General features: G+C 41.8%; 2 protein-coding genes across 2 annotated transcripts in view; one reads left to right on the top strand and one right to left on the bottom strand.

The window, feature by feature from the left end:
- Nucleotides 1–13552, top strand: part of LOC134530486 (E3 ubiquitin-protein ligase SIAH1B-like) — a 128308-nt gene extending 114756 nt beyond the window's left edge. Inside the window, exons 2-4 of the mRNA XM_063365332.1 lie at nt 7479–7681; nt 9587–9778; nt 12880–13552. Of these exons, the coding sequence (XP_063221402.1) occupies nt 7479–7681; nt 9587–9778; nt 12880–13321 (837 nt within the window). The 3' untranslated portion in view covers nt 13322–13552. The remainder of the gene's footprint in view (nt 1–7478; nt 7682–9586; nt 9779–12879) is intronic.
- A 6608-nt stretch (nt 13553–20160) lies between these two features.
- The window catches only part of LOC134528282 (uncharacterized), a 47770-nt gene continuing 46757 nt past the window's right edge, over nt 20161–21173 (bottom strand). The window contains exon 9 of the mRNA XM_063361773.1: nt 20161–20521. Coding sequence (XP_063217843.1) covers nt 20365–20521 — 157 coding nt within the window. The 3' untranslated portion in view covers nt 20161–20364. The remainder of the gene's footprint in view (nt 20522–21173) is intronic.

Below are 21173 nucleotides of genomic sequence, written 5' to 3'. Positions count from 1 at the left end.
AATTTGCATCCCACATGTAAGTGCACAGGGTTTTCCCTGTGTCTATGCAGGTTTTACCTGGGCTCAACTTATCTAGTTTTTAGTCTAGAATAGTCAGTGAGGGGAGTTAGTCATGGCGCCAATTGCTGCCATGGCTGGCCAATCCCCCTCCTAGCACACGATGCATGCTACCCCTCCTGCATGGCTAATACCCTGCATGATTAGAGCGTATGGGCTTCGGCATGAGACGCACTAAGAGTCTTTTCCTAACCCAGACCCCTCCCAAATAAACTTAGTTGTAATTTATGTTAGGAAAAAAAATTTCATGCACTTAGAACCAAACAGAACACGATATTTGGCAACAGCGCCGTCAGGAAAACCCAAGCGCGCTTTGTTCTCGCTAGCTAACAAAAGTGCTCGCATTTAGTAATTTAGGTGTCCATTATTTTAGAATTAAATGAAAACACACCATGTATAATCTTTAGAGACCGGATAAATTCGCGGATTCATTTCTCGATAGGAAAAAAATTTAAAATACATGTAGGCCTACCTTTTAAGCTGATTTCGTTGTTGGCTCAATGTCCATCTGGGCGACTCTTGGCCAATGAGAAACCCTCAACCAATGAAGTATCGAATCACAGGCAACCCAGTTGAGACGGCTCAAATGTTAGCAGCCAATGAATGACGTTTATTTTTCCCGAGTATAAAGAGGACTGTGTGTTCTAACCCTGAAGGTCATACAAAACGCGAATTTTTCCAATCCTTAAAAATATGTTTTTTTACGTTCATTAATTATCTGACTTGATAGTGAATTTAGCTTTAAGTAAGTATGTAGCATAGAATAGCCGGGCTGAGCCCTGGCTTCTGGCTGTGTAGCTTGAGCCAATATCCGCCAATTTAGATTGTGACTTCACAACGGTCATCTTGGATGACCTTGACAATATACCTTGACCCATACCTTCAAAATTGGCCAAAAATGACTCTATTATTGCCCAAAATTGGCCAAAATCCGCACAAATTTCAAGTTTTTTGGAAAGAAAAAAATCCGCAAAAATTCTCAATAATTTTAAAAATTAAAATAAATTCTCTATTTTGAAGGAAATATTCCCGTTGCAAGGGAAAATTTCCGATTTTATTCCTCAAAATTCAAAAATTCGGAATTCGGAAATTTACACAGATGTCATCAGTTACAGACGTATAATAAATAGTAACTACGTTTCTTGAATCCGGGATGGTGATCGTAAAGAATTGCGCAACGGTGATGTCTTAATTCAAGATGGCGGAATATTTACTAAAATTTTATTAAATCAATTTTTTATGACTTTTAAATTTTTTCCAGATTTTCTGGGATAAAAATTGCTGATTTTCATTATGGCGGACTTAACGATAATTGCAGTGGTTACATCATAATTCAAGATGGGGGTGTGATGTATGCAATTTTTTACCTGATTTTTAAAAAATTGTAATCAAGAACTTAAACAATTTTTATTAATAAATTATATGTTTACTCTCGCCGGAATCCGGGAATCGAACCGAGGACCGAAATAAATAAAGTAACTTAAAATTTAAAGTAAACAATTTTTTAAATTTTTTTGAATTTTTTTCTGAATTTTTTGGTCAAAAATTAAAGATTTTGTATTTTACGGTCAATGTCAGCGTCAGGATCATCCAAGATGGCCGCCAGAGTCTTATTGGAGGATTTTCGCCGGGGAATTTAAGCAGGGGCTTAGCCAGGGGGGTTCTAACCCCCCTCCCCCAGCTTAGTCACCATTTTTTTTTCTTATCTGAAAGCAGGTTAGCTAAAAGCCTGGGTGTCTTACTGCTATCACCGGCCACTGCACTGGAGGGGAAGAGTAAGCGAGCCCTACCGATTCTCCTTCCCTTCCCCTACCCCTGTCGCGAGCAGAAGCTATAAGGTTGTGACGCCGTGACGGGTCCCAAGTTTTCAAATATCTTACACCTGTTGTATTTAACCCAGGAGTGCCCACAAGGAGGGGTAACGACGCAGACTGCGTCATTAAAATTTCAGGGGGGGGGGGTGGTTAAAAGACGAGAAAAATGTATATATTATTTACATAATTATAGCTTCTAATGTGAAAATACGTTTCTGGTGCTTTGATAATTAAAAGGGGTCTTGTAAATCAAATTGGCAACCCCGCACTTTCCTCAACAAAAGCAGTTTGGCATCTGTCGGTTCAGGATGGAAATACTACCTGATATGACCAAAATTATTATTATTATTAGAAAATCAGTTTTAATTATTGCAAAATATTATAAAATATAATACTAAAAAAGTATAATATAATAAAATCATTGAGTAAATCATTGAGAAAATGGCATAAAAAATTTCGGGGGGGGGGGGCGCATCATTAGGTTAGGGGGGGGTGAGTCATAGTGTTTGGGGGGGGGGACTACCTCTGTTTAACCAGCGCGGTAATTATAAGCAGGTGGTGACTGGGTAATTCTTCAAGCTAAAGCTAATTGTTTCCAGGAATTGGCCAGTTCTGCCGAAACCCAACCATTTTTATGCCTTTTTTTTTTGTATTGTCGAGCTTCGAGCATGATTTATGATTTTGAGTGGACGTGGACAAGGCACTTGGATTGATTAAAATATATTTCATTAATTTCTTACTTCATCACTGAAACAATTTTTTTATTAAAAAATTAATAATATTTTTACCATTACAATATTTAAAGTTAAGTACCGAATACTGCTCTAATAGCACTATTTTACACCTTAAAATCCAAATTTTTTTCCAGGGGTGGACCCCCCGCTTTAATAGGGGGGGGGGACCATCTTTCTTAACCCCTCCCCCCATACACAAATCCTGGCTACGCTACTGAATTTAAGCAACTTTAGGGAATTTTGGTTCTTTCTAAGGCAAAAGCCTTTTGAGGTTTTATTTGAATTCCGAATTTTTGAATTTTGAGGAATAAAACTGGAAATTTTCCCTCAGAATGGGAATAGGTACTTCCCTCAATATAACTCAATTTTTGAGATATTTTTACGGATTTGTTTTCTTCAAAAAACTAGAAATACTGGCTGATTTTGGGCAAATTTTGGTAACATTGGGGTCATTTTTGGCAAATTTTGAAGTCACGGTCAACATCAATGTTCAAGATAAAGGTCATCAAAGATGGCCGCTGAAGTTACGATCCAAGATGGCGGTAATCGGCTCAGGCTCCACAGCCAGAAGCCTGGGCCCGGACAGGCTATTCTATACTACTTAGGTAGTTAATTTTAATTACAGGTCTTAGTTTTATTTTTACTTTTGCCTATAATAAATGTGAATTTATATGAAATAACTTAAGTTTTATTTTTTAAAAACTACAATGTTTTAATTTTGAGCTTTGAGTGAGAACAGACATTTCTTAAATAAAACTTTGCGCAAAATACTTGAGAAAATATAATATTTGTTAAACTTAGTTATGTAAGGCATTTTGTTTGCATCTTATGTAATTCGCCACCATGCTGCATTAAGATATTCCCATTACAAGCACCTTTCTCTTTGCCTGCCATTAGTTCTATTCATAGAATAAAGAAAATCTTATCATAAAATTCAACCACCGTTTATTATTTAATCTCTGATGAGTGGCGTATAAAAAAAAACTAGGTTGGCAGTATAACGTAACTTCAAATATTGTATTACGCAACATTTATGTCACTATTAAATAATACATTAGTGATTGGATGTGTGATTTAAATAATACCCATTAAATACTCGTCTTTCAAGAGTACTGGTAAGTCTTAAGTAATACTCATACTTAAAATAGCAAATTTATAATAAGAAATAAACATTGAAATATAACACTTATTAACATATATTTTACCAAGTTCAATAGTGTTACCGTGTATAGTGTTATAATTACAATTATTTTTCTCATTGTGTAAGATTTAATCGGGTAATATAACGTAATCAATCCAATTTAGGAATATATTGAATTCCAAGAATAAATACCCAGCTTTTTTTTTTTGTATTTCAAATATAAAATATTTGGCGATGTTTAAGATGACATTCGTATATCAATTAAAAAATATAAACTTGGCAGTATTCGGGGTTTAAGTTTCTTGCAACGGGGTAGAAAAACTGAACTGATATTTTCACGTACCACGTTATTATAAATAACTATAGACTTTCAACATACCTGTGCGCTTTGAAGTGAAACTTCTTTGTTGAGGGGGGCTACAATTTTCGAGTGTTACGAAAATTCCGATCGCACGAGGGGAATAGTTTAGGTACGTGGTGGGGAACCGGGGGAGGAGACGGCATGGGAGAGGTAGAAATGACGCAGCATACTTCTACACTTGCATACTGGAACACTTGCATACTTTAGCGCTCGCATACTTGCATATTATTATTTTTTTTATCTGTGACCTCAGCCAAACAGTACTTATTATGTTTCCTATCCCTAATAATATGAAAAGCAAGAAGTTTCACTTCCGATGCGCGTGGACTCCACGCACTTTTTTTTCTGGTGTCAGGTTAGATTCCACAAGGGTGTGCATGATCGTATAGATGGCTTTGTGTTCATTGGCTGATGCCTCGTCCCACCTCTCCGGGGTTTTCGCATGATTAAACCAGATCCAGTGGTGGATTAGGTAATTTTTTTTCTTTTCGGGAGGGAATTTGAAAATCTAGAACAGAAAAAAAAAAACAATTAGTATGTGTGTATTCAAAAGAACTCACGTCAACAAAAATTAGTTTGGAAAACAGCATTATCATTCTAACACGCGATAAATTTCTGTGTAGTTTGCAGTTACACGTGTTGCAAAAGTTCACCATTCATTAAGGGCGGCCCATCAACCTCTTTCACTTTCACTTTCTTGTTTGTAAAATTTTTTCTGCGTAAAACAAAGGAAATCAATGAGACAAGGAACAATTAAATTTTATCTGGCATGTAAATTTGATTTCAACTAGATTTTCAAATTTTTTAACTGCCTCATTTAACCACGTGATTTCAACAGAGTTTGATCGGAAATATTTATAAAAAAAAATTCCCCAAGTATAATTTATCAGGAGAAAATATTTAAGTTCCTTATGACTAGAGACCTGCAAAATTCGCGGTTTCGATGGCCTTCAGGATAGACTGCACATACCCCTGTACACTCGGGAAAATAACGCAAGTTCATTGGCTGCCCACTTGTAAGTCGTCACAGCTGGTTTGTCTGTGATTCGATCCTTCTTTGGTTGAGGGTTTATAACTGGTTGAGATTCGTCCAGATGAACAGCAAGCCAATAGAAAAAATTATCTAAGAGGTATATGTGTTAGAATTCTAGCCTATCACCGAATGAATCCACGAATTTTGCAGGTCTCTACTAATGACAAATCAGGAAAATCGTAATCGATATTTAAGTTCCAGGTTGGCTTAAAAATGATGTTTCAAAGAGTTTAGATTCCAAATTGCCCAGGCTGGAGCCTCCGCATGTCCTTTTCCCTGAGATATTTGTTCCCCCTCCCCGGGCCACTGGCAAGGCCCTTCTTGGGAAGATGATAGGCTCCCGCAGAGTCCAGGGTTGCCGCTGCCTTCCGTCACCCAAAGTAAAGGCGGATGTGCAATAGCCCGACCCCTCGAGAAGCCTAAGGCTGGGTTCACAATTGAAAAAATAACAGTAACAGTAACAGTAGGTCGCGTGCATAGGATATGAACGCCATGTTTCCTAACCTAACGATTCACAATAGCAGAAAGTTGGTCGTGTGCATGTGAGCGAGGTCGTGCGCATAGGAGTGAAATGAATATATTTTATTTCGGTCGCGTGTGCATGGCACAACAGCCATTGAGAGAAGAGCAGGGTGCTTTTTTGGCGGGACTAGAAATATGTTTATATTTATTAACCATATTGTGGTAAGAAAATGTCCAGATTATAATAGTATTATCGTTATTTTGAAAGTTAATATGCTTATTTACTAACACTGATAACAGATGTCGCATTGTTCGCGAAATTTCATTGGCTGAAATTAACAGTAAGAATTCAATTGTGAACCGATTTCGCAGTTCGCACAGGTCGTGTGCATGGCTTGCTATGCACTCGCTTAATTTTTTTAATTGTGAACCCAGCCTAAGATGTACATCAAGTTCTGTCCCTGCACGAACACGCCCGAATATTCACCTTCGGCCAACCTCGGGATTTGTTTTATTTTTGCGCTGGAAAAATGAATTCAAATATTAAAAGTGGTCGGTCAGGTTAGCTACATTAAAACACTTTAAAACACTATGGACGGTTAGTTAGGTTAGTATAGCTACATTAAAATAAACAGAGAAATATAAATATATATAAATAGGCCTAAACCAGAGGTTGGCCGAAGGTGAATATTCGGGCGTGTTCGGGCAGGGACAGAACTTGATGTAGGTACATCTTAGGCTTCCTCGTCTCCTCTGTCCATCATCCGTCCGTCCGACACATTTTCGTCCGTCAACGCCACTCAGCTAGACAAGCGATTCACAACATGACTTCATCCGTCCGTCAAAATATTTTCCCAAGACAGTGCTGCCAACATTCAGTGGTTTTTTTTTTTTCACTCAGAAATATATTTCGATGTTGCTTACTATTTATATGGTGTTTATTGTACGTACTGTATTAGCATATCATTGGGAAAATTCAGTGTCGCGATTGAATTGTTTAGACATGAGTTTTAAGAACCGAAATATTATTATACAAAAAATTAGAAAGACCCAATACAAACACCAAAACTGACTGCCGCAGCTCAAACCGCAGATACGAGGGTCATTCAATAATCAAATAGACAAATTGATGTAGAAAAAAAATGTATATTTTTAAAAAACGAGACTTTCACTACTTCTCAACATATTACCCACCATTATTAATACACTCGCCCCAACGATGAACTTATTTTTTATTATAACTGATGCAAAAATGTTGTCTTATTGTTTGAGCCACTTTCCTACAAATTCTTTGACCTTGTTGCTACTGGACGTAATGGCTCCTAGAGTGGACCTAAAAATATGAAAATCCGAGGGACCCAAATCTGAATGTGGGGAGGATGAGGTAATGTCTCCAACCTATTTTTTCGATGATTCCTTGGGCCAGCTTGCCGTATAATTAGAGACCCGACAAATTCGCGGGTTCAATGACCTCCAGGATAGACTCCAATATCCTCTACACACTCGGCTGCTGACTTGTGAGTCGTCTCGACTGGGTGGCCTGTGATTCGACACTTCTATGAGTGAGAGTCTCTAATTGGCCCTCAGTCCTCAAGATTAGCAGTGAACCAATGACAGAAGCAGCACTAAGGTATAATTATTTGAATTTTAGCATAACACGAAATGAACCCGCAAATTTTACGGGTCTCTACGTATAATCCATCCGTCCGTCTGTCAAAAGTGCGAGTTTGCCGAACTTTTGACGGGCCGTCGGGATGAAATTCTTCGCGCCCTCGTGACACGTGACAGACAAACGGATGGATGAAGGACGGATGGAGGTCAGGGGTTGCTCTGATTCCCGCCGAGATCTCGCAGTGTTCCTGATGATGACTCCCAGGTCTGCTGTTTCGGGGGAAGTTCCCCGCGGAAAGGTCGCCGTCTGGGACCCCGTCCCCTCAAGAAGGCGCCGGCGGCGATGACGTCACTGGTGCTCAAGCGGTCCAGGGAGGACGTGATGCAGCTGCTGGAGTGTCCCGTGTGCCTGACGGTGATGACGCCGCCGATACACATGTGCGCCAACGGCCACGACGTCTGCCACAAGTGAGGGCCTTTCCCTCCGCCTTTCCCCCGGGGGCCAGTGGCGGATCCAGGCTTTTGGGTTTGGGAGGGGCTTGACCCAGCTGAGGCTAGGCTTTATCAAGGCAAAAAACACTAAAACAATAGTGGACCCAGATGCTTTTGGAGGGGGCTTGAGCCCCTTAGTCCCCCCTCCTCTGGATCCGCCACTGCCGGGGGCTCTTCCGGGCTCGAGCGGAGCTGCCACCGTGAAGGACGGGAAGCCTTCTTTTCACAGACGAGAGAGCCAAACTCCCGATCGTGCATCTTCGGGGTTTTTTTTAGTTGATTGTAAATAAACATGGCGGTGTTGATAAAAGGAAAGACCATAAACAAGGCAAACGGTATTTATTTGTTCGCACGCCATATTTTTCGTTTGCCGTGTGTCCGTGAATGCTTATTTTGGACAACTCATGATAAATAATGGTCAATTAGGTTAGGTAGCTACATTATAAATACTTAATTTAAAACATTGTGGACGGTTGATTTGATTAGTACCTATAGCTACATTAAATATACTGTGAAATCATGTAAACGGTTTCCTAGCGCTGGATAGCTACATATTAAAAAGTTACTTGCTAAGCAACCAAATGATTTTACAGTATTTTTAATGTAGCTATACTTACCTAATATAGCCAACCATCCACAATGTTTAAAAGTATTTGTATTGTAGCTTACCTATCCTAATCGACCGCAAAATTTAATGCCACACCGGTTTATTCAATGAGATAGAACGGCGTATGACGTATGAGTAAGCTACATCCCAAATAAATACGCCTGTTGTGGAACTTCTGTCGGGGAACTTCGGGTGTGGCTCTCCCGTCTGTGAAATGAAGGCTTCCCATTCGGGTATGTCCAGAAGGACGAGTGAATCGTAGGCTTCCCGCAGCGGGCGGCATTCCGCGGCCTGGAAGCTCTTCGCGGGCCCTTGGTTCGATGCTCGGCTCTGGTGCACACGGGCCACGAGGCCCGCAATAGCCGTGATGACAATACAGTCTGCGGCGCACTGTGTCGCAGTTGTCAGATGCGCGCAGGCGTGCTGAGAGGGAAGCCTACAACTCACGTCGTTTCGGTTCCCTGCAAGAATTTCCGAAGATTTCCGAAGTTTTGCGTTTTGGCATTAACGCCACTTCAGTCGCTGAATCAGAAGTTTCCAATTACCTTGTTTAGGGTAAAATTTCAATCCGGATTGAACCTGGAGTGGAGTGAACTCGGAGTGAATGTGTGACGAACATAGACTGACGAAATGCGTTTCTGGTAAATATCACAATCCAGATTGAAATGTAAACAAGATCGAAGTTGGAGTCAACATGGACTGAAAATGTTGTGGTGCGATCTAACCTTTTTTCCGTCCAGCAATCTTAAAATATGTTTTTCAATCATTACGTCCAACGATAACTCTACTTCCATCTCTGTCCACACATTCCTCTGCTCTTTTTTTGCAATTTTCACAAATTATATGCCTGAAATGCAACGAGACCAATAACAAACAATGCAATATGGTGGCTGCTTCCTCGTGCGTGTTTTCTTTTCACTCCAGTCCGTGTTTAAAGTAAAATCTCAATCCGGATTCTTCAGTCCAGTCCACCTCAACAAGTGGAGTGGATTATCTCACTTCACTCCAACTTCAGTCCACAACAAAGTGTTTTAAGTAAAATTTCAATCTAGATTCCTCACTCCACTCCAGGTTGAATCCGGATTGAAATTTTGCCCTAAACAAGGTAAATGAAAACAAGCATGCTGTGACTGACCTAACCTAACCTAACCCTTCGATTTTTTTTTAATTTCAATTTTTTGAGAGGAATCCGAAGCTGCACGAACGTGGTAGGGAACCGAAACTACGTGAGTTGTAGGCTTCCCGCGCTGAGAGGTCGGGGCCTCGGGTCGCAGGTGCTGGCAGCAGCTGACCAAGTGCCCCCTGTGCAAGGCCCGGCTGCTCAGCGCCAGGAACATCGTGCTGGAGCAGCTGCTGGACGGAGCCGAGCTGCAGGACGCGCCCGGCCCGCTCGCCTGGGACGACTCCGTGGCGCCGTTCCGCGCCGACAGCTTCCGCTGCCTGGCGGGCGAGGGCGCCGCCTGCAGGTCGGCCCGGCGCCTCCTAGTAGTTCCTGGCCCGCCCGCTAGATGCCAGCTTTCCTTATACCTTGCTAACACTGCTTGCGTGAGCTACTTTGAGTATGTTACAGCGATTTTCGGTATCTGTTCCAACCCGTAACTGATACAGTAATGTACTGGTTACAAGTAGCTGATACTTCTGTATCAGCAAAGCAGTAGCGGTCCCAGGAAGCAACAAGGTATCAGCATTCTCGTTACAGGTTACGCATCCTCCGTGCCGTCATCACCAGCGTAAAAAGGTAGGGTCTATCACTTTTCTCTTTCCACGTTCTTTGTAAAAAGGTATCAGTTTTCTCAATCTACATTCTTCGTAGTCGTAAAAAAGTATCAGTTTTCTCATTCTACATTCTTCGTAGTCGAAAAAAGGTATCGGTGTTCTCTTTCCACGCCTTTCGTAATCGGAGTCTTCAATCTTTGCAAGGAGCACGCACTGCGCACTGAGCGTACTTTGATGAGAAGCCTAAGATGTACATTAAGTTCTGTCCCTGCCCGAACACGCCCTAATATTCACCTTCGGCCAACCTCGGGATTAGTTTTATTTTTGCGCAGGTAAAATGAATTCAAATATTAAAAGTGGTCGGTTAGTTTAGCTACATTAAAACAATTTAAAACACTATGGATGGTTAGTTAGGTTAGTATAGCTACATTAAAATAAACAGAGAAATATAAATACATATAAATAAACCCGAGGTTGGTCGAAGGTGAATATTCGGGCGTGTTCAGGCAGGGACAGAACTTTAAGTACATACATCTTAGGCTTCCCAAGCTACTTACTAACAGGCAAACAAAACCAGTGAAAATTAATTCACTCTATTCTGGTAGCCGCATATTTTGTGGTATGGCATAGGGCATACCATAATTTTTTGCTATGACTAATTTAGTAAACCAAATATATCTCCATGGTACATAGTTTCATCATCATAAAGATACATTTGGCAGACCCCTTAATGCCTACAGAAATTACCAATGTTTGAGTTTTTGCTGTTACAGTTATACAGTTAGATTTGCCATCTTGGATCACATTTTCGTTCATCAACTTCAGATCCATTTTCATAAAATTACTCCTATTAAATTCCATCTGGTATGAGCTGAGATGTTTAAACAAAGAAAAAATGCTTAAAGCTTTTCATAAAATAAAGGCTTGAAACCAATAAATAAACAAATATGTAAACATTTGCGATATTGAATTATTAAAAACACATAAGAAAATCTCTAGACTATAATAACCACATCTTAAAAATAATAATTTCATGATTTTATTTTATATTTGCAATAGTACAAGAATGTATTAATAAGTTAAAATTAGCTTCAAATTTTAATACTTTTTTTGTTCTAAGATATGGTTACTATTGATATTTTTACTATGCATTTTTTAATAATTTTACAGCCAAAATTTTTTCATATTTTTTTTTTTGTTTTAAGACCTTGTTTTATGGGAAATGTATGCTTTTTTTTTTAAATATTCACTGTAGTGAATATTTCTGTACCTTCAGGTTTCCTTAAAGAAAATATCTAGCCAACAAAACCAATCCCATTGAATTCTGTTAAGTTTTCAGATTCAATTATAGTTTTTATATTCTTGTCGTTTGTGCACAATTGCAACTGTCCTATCCAGATACACTCGCTCCGGCAGTTGTAAGATGCACATGTCCTCAGTTCAATGCCTGAAAAAAAAAAAAAAAAAAACATGTACCTACATGCAACTTCAGAATTTTGCTTCCAGGAAGGTTAATAATTATTACGGTATAAATGTGGCTGACAGAACTTACTCAACTCATTACAGACCAGATGGATTTGGAAAACGAACGAAAAAAATTCTAGTTCTGTAATAGTGAAATTCAGGCCTTCAACTAAGGATGTGTGCATCTTAAGTTACTCCAATCACACCATTTTTTGGTAATATTCTTGGTTTTGAAAACAGGTTATGAAGATGGCTTGACCATTATTTTTAGTAAAAACTGATTCTAACTTACAACAGTGTTATCAGAGGTTTAAAAATGTAAATAAAAAATGACACTTTTGAAATGTACGATTTTAATTTCTAGCGTAAGAATTATCGGAAGTCAATATAGTTTTAATGAGAAACCCCAATACATGTATTGCTGGATTACACGGATGTGGTAGAAGCCTCAATAAAGCACAAAAAAGGATGAATACACAAAGTCACGGGGAACAATTAATCACCTTAATTCAAATGATAAATGATTAGAAAGAACAGTGAATTCCAAGGATGGAACCTAGTAGGAAAAAAAAATTTGTTTATGCTTTCATCTTTGTTGTCCATTCTTGCAGACTTGTTAATGACGTCCATTGGAAAGCACCAAGAAATTGTTTTAAATCATTCTTCCCCATTGCAAAAATCATTCAAAGATCATACTTAACAAACATTAATGTACAGTTTTAATAAGCTCCACTAAAAAGAAAACACACAAATGAACGTTAGTCTTCTTAAAAAAAATCTTTACGGAAATATATACGATACCGGAGCGCGTACACATTTGCGAGCCATTGAAATTATTTTCACGACGAGCTTCCAGCGATCCACATGAAAGGAACGAACCAACTGAAAACCAACAGTTGTCAGCCACCAAGTTCGTGAACTCCAAACATGTCTTCGCGTGAGGAAAATTAGTCGTTTTGGTTCGCAGATATTTATCAACATATTTTCCCCTGTAGATCACGACTGGTTCATTTCTCACCTTCCTTGTAATCAGGGGCGCAACAACTAAATTTCCAAAGGGGGGGGGGCAATATACCTTTTTGTAAAGAATCATCGATCCCCCCCTATTGAAGCAGGGGGTCCGGCAGTCCTCCCCCGGGAAAATTTGTATTTCAAGGTGAAAAATGGTGCTATTTAAGCAGTTTTATTATCTAAAATGATTACACAGCACTTTCTTTGCCCCGGTTTGCCTCCCCCCCCCCCCCTGTTGTTGCGCCCCTGCTTGTAATGTGTTTTTGTGTTAATCTGTCTCCAATGAACTTGCTGTTGAAATTAATTTTGCTTCTGTGGTTTTTTGTTTTTGTTTTAAATCGTGGGTGTGACGACGACCCAGCACGGCTGTCCGCAGGTTCAGCTTCTCCGGCAACCGCCAGGACATCCTGAGCCACGTGCGCGCGCAGCACAAGGACCTGTTCGTGCACATGGGGCCGGACTCGAAGACGTTCGTGTGGCGGGAGAGCTCGACGCCGCCCTACCAGTGCCGCCTGGTGTTCTGCCAGGGCCAGATCTTCTGGTTCCACAAGCGGTTCGACCGGCCGGGCGGCCGGGTGTGCGCCGCGCTGCGCTACGTCGGCGGCGGCGAGCGCGCGCGCGGCTACCAGTACAAGTACACCTTCTCGCTGCCGCCCGACAGCACGGCCGTGACGCGCCTGGCGCAGAGCTGCTCCGAGGACTCCTCCGCCATCTTCGCGCGCGGCGACTGCGTCCTGCTCGACTACGCCAGTCTGCAGAAGTACGTGCGCGACGGGACCCTCACAACCACCCTCAAGATCAAGAAGCTGAAGCAGTGAACCCCACTCTTCTGGCCCGCTTTTCTGTCAGATCAGAAGAAAAAACTCCCGAGGCAGGCACGGAAAAAAAATCCATGCACGCGTGTTGTCGTGTCGAGTCTTTCCGTTGCTCGTTTCAAAGTTTTGTAATCATGTGCACTGACAGATAGTTAATACAAAATTACTTGCATTGTGAATGTTTGATGCAAAGTGAATCAGTAACACATCAATAAAACAACTACCTCCTACTTCTCATGGCTAATTTATTTTGCCTAGGATATATAACCTATTCAAAGATATAACTGACTGCTATCAGGGGAATGGGGAGAAAAATCACTGTAAACCTTAAAAAAAAAAAAAAAAAAAAAACTATAATTCCTAACAGCAAAAGGAAAGAATCTGAAAGCATGCAGCAGACAAACGAAATGAAATTCTTCTGATTACCATAGATGAAGTTGAGTAAGCATCATTCGACCATCGAATAATACTACCTACATACAGATAAGCCATTTAACAGATTCCAAGGGCTAAGAAGGGGGGGGGGGGGGAAGACTAGCGAACACCGTCCCAGTTCATTAAGCGCGCGTATAGTTTTAGACGTCAAACTCAAAACACAACGGTGGACACGGGACGATTCTGCCCCTCAGACTTTCCAGTACTTGCCTTTATAATCGCAGCCGTCGGAGTCCGTGGTAAACAGGATATCACTCGTGTGCTAGCTGTAGAGACCAAAAATGGGCTCTACCACCAACAGCGACGAAGTCCTGTAGCGACCGCTGGGCCGCTCGACATGGTAGAAGACTCAGGTGTGCAGTCCGGCTATTTGCTCGCGAGCCGGCGCATGCGCGGGCTAATATACCCGGCAGCCGAATGACGTCACGTGTTACGTAACCGCGGCAGTCCATTGACGTACTGCGGTACCACTTACACTAGGCGAGGCCGCTTGAGGCTCGGACGTTCCGGTCGTACACCCCGCAACATGATAATTTTGAATAAAATGTATAGTATAGTTATAATAAGTCTGTAAAGAAGTCGTTTTCCAACATTGACTGTATTTGGTGGGGTGATTAGAATACCGCTTCAAGATATCTGAATGTTGTCTGTTTACGAAAAGCATTTTAAAATGCGCTGAAGCGGATAGGTGATTCTGGTTCTGTGTTTTGTTTTCTAACTGTATTTTTTTAGGAGCGTGAAAACACCCAAGGGTCTTGCATCATACTCTTACGATTTACCGCAGGTTCGTAAAGGATAGCCCAATTAAAGATTTTTATCACACACACAGTTTTATTTATTTCCACTACTTATGTCACAATTAATCTTCTAAGATGGCAAGTACGTAACTACACTTAAAGAAATGTCAATTCCCCAGTCACTCGTTCCGCACACCTCGCTGGGCCGCACCTCTGGCGCAACTCTCACCGCAGCACCCCTCGTGGGTCTCCGCCGCGGGACTCCGTCGCCACACTCCGCCGCCGCCCGACGCACTTCCCCTTCGCCGAGGATCCGCTCGACTCCTCGCTCGCAACTTCGCTCGGGACTCCGCCGCGCCCGCGAAACTATCGCCCGGAAGCTCCGCCGCGGGAAAACTCCCGACTCCACTCACTCACTTCCTGCCCTGGAACCTTCTTCCAAGGACTTCGCCACTCTGCCGCACCCGCGGCACTATCGCCCGGAAACTCCGCCGCGAGAGAAATCCCCCCTCAGACTCACTCGAAGGCTGGCCCTACCTCCTTATATAGCCCTTGGGTTCCCGTCCAGAACAATCGGGCATGTCTCCGAGATATCGCGCAACCTTCGCCGTCGAAATGTCCAGAAACGCGTCGTGAGTCCTGTCGAAGGACGCGGCGGCTGCTCAAAGAACGCTGATAAACGCAACAAGCATCGGGTTCCCACAAAACGCGCCGATAAACATGTCTGAGTCCTTTATGCCGCAGTGTGGCCTCTTTTACGTAACTCAATCTGAGGCAGGTGCGCGCTGCGAAGGTCAGGATGTCGCGAGATAGTATGACACGAGATACCAGGGAGAGGATGCGGGTGGAAGGGGGCGCAGACAGGCCGAACGAGCGCGGCGACGCCAAGCACTGCAGCCAAGCGCCATCGTAACATTGCCCCCTCCTTAAACCTGTTCGTCCCGAACAAATAATGCATCTTCTCCTGGAGGTCCCCATGCGACTCGAAGTTTAGACCTCCTGCCTTTCCTCCATCGTGGGTTGTACAGTCTCACCAGATAACCCTCTCTCGCAGTAGATGTAGCTTCTCTTGTCACCCGGCGACACTTCTGCGTCACAGATGCCCCATGTCGTTCAGCCAGCTCCCCGAGACGTGCCGACCGTTGCCTTGGACGGACCCGATAATCTAGAGTGCATTGCTTATTGCCTTCCAACAGTTTCCTTGTTTCTTCCCATTTCTCTCCATTTCTTCTCTCGCAGCTGTTTGTTCGCACAGCATTTCTTCCCAGCTCTTCTACATCTCTTCTTGGTTACTCGTGCCGTCTTGGTTCTTCTGAGTCTCGCATGGACTGCACTTAGTTTCTCCTTGTACCCTCTTCATGACTCCTTGAGTTCTCATTTTCTCTTCTCGGTCTTTCTTCCCCTGTTCTTGGTCTTTCTTCACATCTTCTTGGTCTTCCTGCGTCTCTTCTTGGTCTTTCTACGTTTCTTCTTTGCACTTCTCTATCTCTTCTTGACTCATGTACATCTCTTCTCAGCTTTTCTTCATCGCTTCTTGGCATTTTCCCCTCTCTCTTTGGTTTATCTTCATTTCTTTATGTTCAATATTCCTTACTTTGTAACTCATCTTCACTTCTGTACTTTTCTTCAGCTCTTCTTTCATGCTCATGTCCTGGCTGTTCTCTCCTTGGCTAATTTTCTCATCGCTGTTCTTCTCATCGCTGTTCTTCTCATCGCTGTTCTTCTCATCGCTGTTCTTCTCATCGCTGTTCTTCTCATCGCTGTTCTTCTCATCGCTGTTCTTCTCATCGCTGTTATTCTCATCGCTGTTCTTCTCTTCGCTGTTCTTCTCTTCGCTGTTCTTCTCTTCGCTGTTCTTCTCTTTGCTGTTCTTCTCTTTGCTGTTCTTCTCTTTGCTGTTCTTCTCTTTGCTGTTCTTCTCTTTGCTGTTCTTCTCTTCGCTGTTCTTATCATCGCTGGTCTCCTCTTGGCTGGTCTCCTCTTGGCTGGTCTCCTCTTGGCTGGTCACCTCTTGGCTGGTCACCTCTTGGCTGGTCACCTCTTGGCTGGTCACCTCTTGGCTGGTCTCCTCTTGGCTGGTCTCCTCTTGGCTGGTCTCCTCTTGACTGGTCTCCTCTTGGCTGGTCTCCTCTTCGCTGGTCTACTCTTCGCTGTTCTTCTCTTTGCCATTCTTCTCTTTGCCATTCTTTTCTTTGCTGTTCTTCTCCTTGCTGGTCTTCTCTTGACTGTTCTTCTCTTGGCCGATCTTCTGTTTTCTGTTTTTCTCTTGGCTGCTCTTCTCTTCTAGGCTTATCTTCACTTCGGTCTTCATTTCATTCTTCATTTTTTCCTGGCCATTCATTTTATCCTGATCCTTCTTCATTTCCTCTAAGCTATTATTTGACCCACTCTTCGTTTCTTCATGATGGTCCTTACCCTCATTATTTTCACTCTTCACTTCTTTCGCAGAGTTCTTCATACTGGTTCTCCATGCCCTCATGTCATTCACCATTTCTTCCAGCAGAACCCTTATCTTCCTGATATCTTCTACATTTAACTCTTCAGCAGCCATCTCTCTCTAAAGAATTTACTAATTAAACAACCTAAAAATTTTTTTTCTAATACTGTTCTTAATTTTAAATTACCTAGCCGAACCTTCTTATTAAACTAACAATATCTCTATTACATTCAAAACTAACACTGACTACAGTATACTCAAACTAACTATAGAAACTTTCAAATTCACTAAAGTTCTAAAAACTAACTATATTCTTGTAACTTTTATTCTAATACTGTAACTGAATCCTAAATCTATTAATTAGGGCTATGCCACTTCTGACACCAAAATGTTACGATTTACCGCGGGTTCGTAAAGGATAGCCGAATTAAAGATTTTTATCACACACACAGATTTCCACTACTTATGTCACTTACAATTAATCTTCTAAGATGGCAAGTAATTAACTACACTTAAAGAAATGTCAATTCCCCAGTCACTCGTTCCGCACACCTCGCTGGGCTGCACCTCTGGCGCAACTCTCGCCGCAGCACCCCTCGTGGGTCTCCGCCGCGGGATTCCGTCGCCACACTCCGCCGCCGCCCGACGCAGTTCCTTCGCCGAGGATCCGCTCGACTCCTCGCTCGCAACTTCACTCGGGACTCCGCTGCGCCTGCGACTTTATCGCCCGGAAACTCCCGCCTCCACTGAACTCACTCACTCCCTGCCCTGGAACCTTCGTCCAAGGACTTCGCCACTCTGCCGCACCCGCGGAAACTCCGCCGCGGGAGAACTCCCCACTCAGACTCACTCGAAGGCTGGCCCTACCTCCTTATATAGCCCTTGGGTTCCCGTCCAGAACAATCGGGCATGTCTCCGAAATATCGCGCGACCTTCGCCGTTGAAATGTCCAGAAACGCGTCGTGAGTCCTGTCGAAGGATGCGGCGGCTGCTCAAAGAACGCTGATAAACGCAACAAGCATCGGGTTCCCACAAAACACGCCGATAAACATGTCTGAGTCCTTTATGCCGCAGTGCGGCCTCTTTTACGTAACTCAATCTGAGGCAGGTGCGCGCTGCGAAGGTCAGGATGTGGCGAGATAGTATGACACGAGATACCAGGGAGAGGATGCGGGTGGAAGGGTGCGCAGACAGGCCGAACGAGCGCGGCGACGCCAAGCACTGCAGCCAAGCGCCATCGTAACAATACCTTTATCTTCATTTACATGTTGTGGTTACTGCTCAGATTTCGTAGTTGTCTTATACATGGCGAGAAAACTTCACTTTAATTCAGAGCCGTGCACTTAGAGAAGATACCACACTAGAAACACAATCCAGTGTCGCACTTATCATCTCGCGTCACTAACACAACTAAACATCTGACTAGGAGGGCCTGTCTTGTCGGTGGTGTAGTTGTGTTAGCGAGGCGGGGTGGTAAGTGCAACAGCCTCTTCACGATATCTCCTCTAAGCACATGGCTCTTTACTGGAGCACAGTCTCATCATGTATGGGAAAACTATGAAATTTGAGAAGTAACCTTAACTTCAAATGGCACAGAAATTAAGATAAAGGTTTAATGTAATGTCCTTGGGTCCTTTCAAGGATCTGTACCGGTGTTTCATGCTTAAAAATAACTCTGGAAACACACATTTTAGCTCTTTGTAGTCGTTGTCTCTCTAAAAATATAGTTTAAAACGAAATACGGAAACAGAAATACTCAATTGCCCTCAAGAGTATTCTCAAATGCTTGTCGTAAACAGACACCACTTGTTTATCTTAAGTGGTTTCTAAATCGCGTGGTTTCTTCTGAAGCTGTGTACACAGTGTGTGTGCCCAGGTAGGCTGGCGGGCCCTTTAATAGCCTTTACCAAAAATGTTAGCAAACTTGTTGGAAAAAGAAATTATTCACCCCAAGCTCATGAAATGAGAAGCAATACAATACATATAAAAATACATTTTGCAAAATTCAACTCCTAGGAGGTATGGTTTGGTTATATCTTTAAAAATAATAAATCAGAAGAATACACTGAGTTGTAGTAATTCCAAAGAAGAGAAGGTAAATGGAAATGTAAAGGCAATAACAAAAAATAAAAAAAAGTAATTTTTGAATTTATTCTTCTTTAGGTGCGTTATGAAACATTATAAGAATGATTTTTTACGATTTGTGCGCACATGCAACAAAAATTGACAAGATGAAAAAAGACTACAGACAAGAAAAAATTATATATGTGCTTTTAAATCATATACTTTAGTAATTGATATTAAACACTGGTCCTTATAGTCAAAAAATGTTATTTATTGTGAATATTAGTGATATAAATTTTTTTATGCACTTTTTCAAGTGTATTTATATAAGTGAGGTTATGTTTCCCTATGTACAGCAATGTCGGTTTGCTTGTAAGTTTAATTATCACTGGCAGGAAGTGTCAGTGGAAAGTTTAGAAGTCTCCTGGCAGTTTTCATGAGTGTTTGGGAGGTTATATTCCTGTACGTATAATTAATTGCATTATAAATTATTATATTAATTTTTAATAAATAATTATAATCAATAAATTAGAATGAAAATTTTGCAAATTTCTTGATTTTCTTTATTAATTAAAATTCATCTTAATTATTTTACTAAAATAAATAATTAATTTTATACACATGTGTGTATTGAAATTTAACACTTGAGTAGGTATTATTCCAATTTTTATTTTGAATGAATTTACACTTTACCAACCATATTTATATTATCACTTGAGTCATTTCATTATTTTCTTTCTATTAATTATTTTCATACAAAATTTAAGTTAGTTTTTTATCACGCCAAGTAAATATAACTTCTAGCACACGTACATAAGTACACGCACCCATTTTTTTCTAACTAATTTTCTTTGCTTGCCTCACAAAAGGGTGCTAGCAAATTTAATTTTTTTAATATCACGTAACCAAGAATTTACACATAATTTTACAGTACTTTAAGTGTAGCCCATCTAACCAAAACAACCTGCACACACCATTTTACAGTATTTTAAAGGTAGATTACTTCAACTAACCAATTGTCGAAATGGTAAACTAGTGGAAAACTACTTGAAATACTGCAAATGCCATTTAACAGAACTATAAAGTATAAATATTGGCACACTGATATACCATTTAAGTGTTTTTTTTAATAATTTTACAGATTGACTGCACAGTAACAAATTACCGAAGAGAAATGAAACATAACCTTTATTGTGTAAAAATTGAATAACAAAGCATAAACAATAAAATGAATATATATAAAAAAGGAATCACATAATAACGTATGTGATGCACGAACAGTGTCGAACTGCAGCATCAAGAGTGCAGCAACAGTGACGTGTCCGGACTGACACAAGCAGCAGAGAGGGTCCCAACACCTGCACGACGGCCCCCTAGGCCGCTGTGATGCCCCTAGCCTTGCTCCCGGCGCCACTCGCCATCTGAACCGCGCCCTGCATCGTGACCCGGGGCTTCCTGCTCGGGGCCTCACCTACCTCCGGGGTCAGGGAGCTCCGCCCCGCGGCTCCGGCCGGTTGGCTGAACATGCCCCTGAAACAATGCAGCAAGGGCGTATTCATCCTGAGGTCGCAGTTCTTATGACTTCTCACAAATTACATAGTTAGTTTCTTTCAAAGTGTTGTGTTATATTTAGCCCTTCTCCTGCACACATTACTAGCAAATTACACATCATTCACTTCATCTCCATAACACTGGTTCCCACCAGTGCACATCCGTAATTACTGCACAGCATATCGCAACAACCCCGCAAACCTACTAACACTATTTACACACAAAAACTACTACAACAGTACACAACACCTCCTCCCTCTTTAAGTTATCTGACAACGTAGTCCTTGTATCTAGCCGGCCGTTGTATTGCACGTCTGTGAAATGTTCTCGTACTACACTGGACCACCCCTGCTGGATCCAACTGTGCAAATCCTCGGAATGGACTTGATCCTGGACTCGCAACTTGAACTCTCTCTTCCTTATCCAACACTGGTGGCTGCTGTTCATTCTGGTTCTCTTGGTTGTCCATCCCACAACGCTCATCATCACTGACCCCTGTTGAATGCCGGTCTCCTTGTTGATCCCCTGTCTGCACTGGAAATCCTCCTCCTAAACCTTCTAGGCTCTGTATCAAAGGCCGCCCACTAACACTGGAATGCCTGAGGATTTTTTGCTGTTTACTGGTACTCTT

The sequence above is a fragment of the Bacillus rossius genome, chromosome 1 (assembly GCF_032445375.1).
Source record: "Bacillus rossius redtenbacheri isolate Brsri chromosome 1, Brsri_v3, whole genome shotgun sequence".
Classification (NCBI taxonomy): domain Eukaryota; kingdom Metazoa; phylum Arthropoda; class Insecta; order Phasmatodea; family Bacillidae; genus Bacillus; species Bacillus rossius.
Note: the sequence above shows the minus strand (reverse complement) of the source record. Positions and strands in the feature narration are given on the sequence as shown.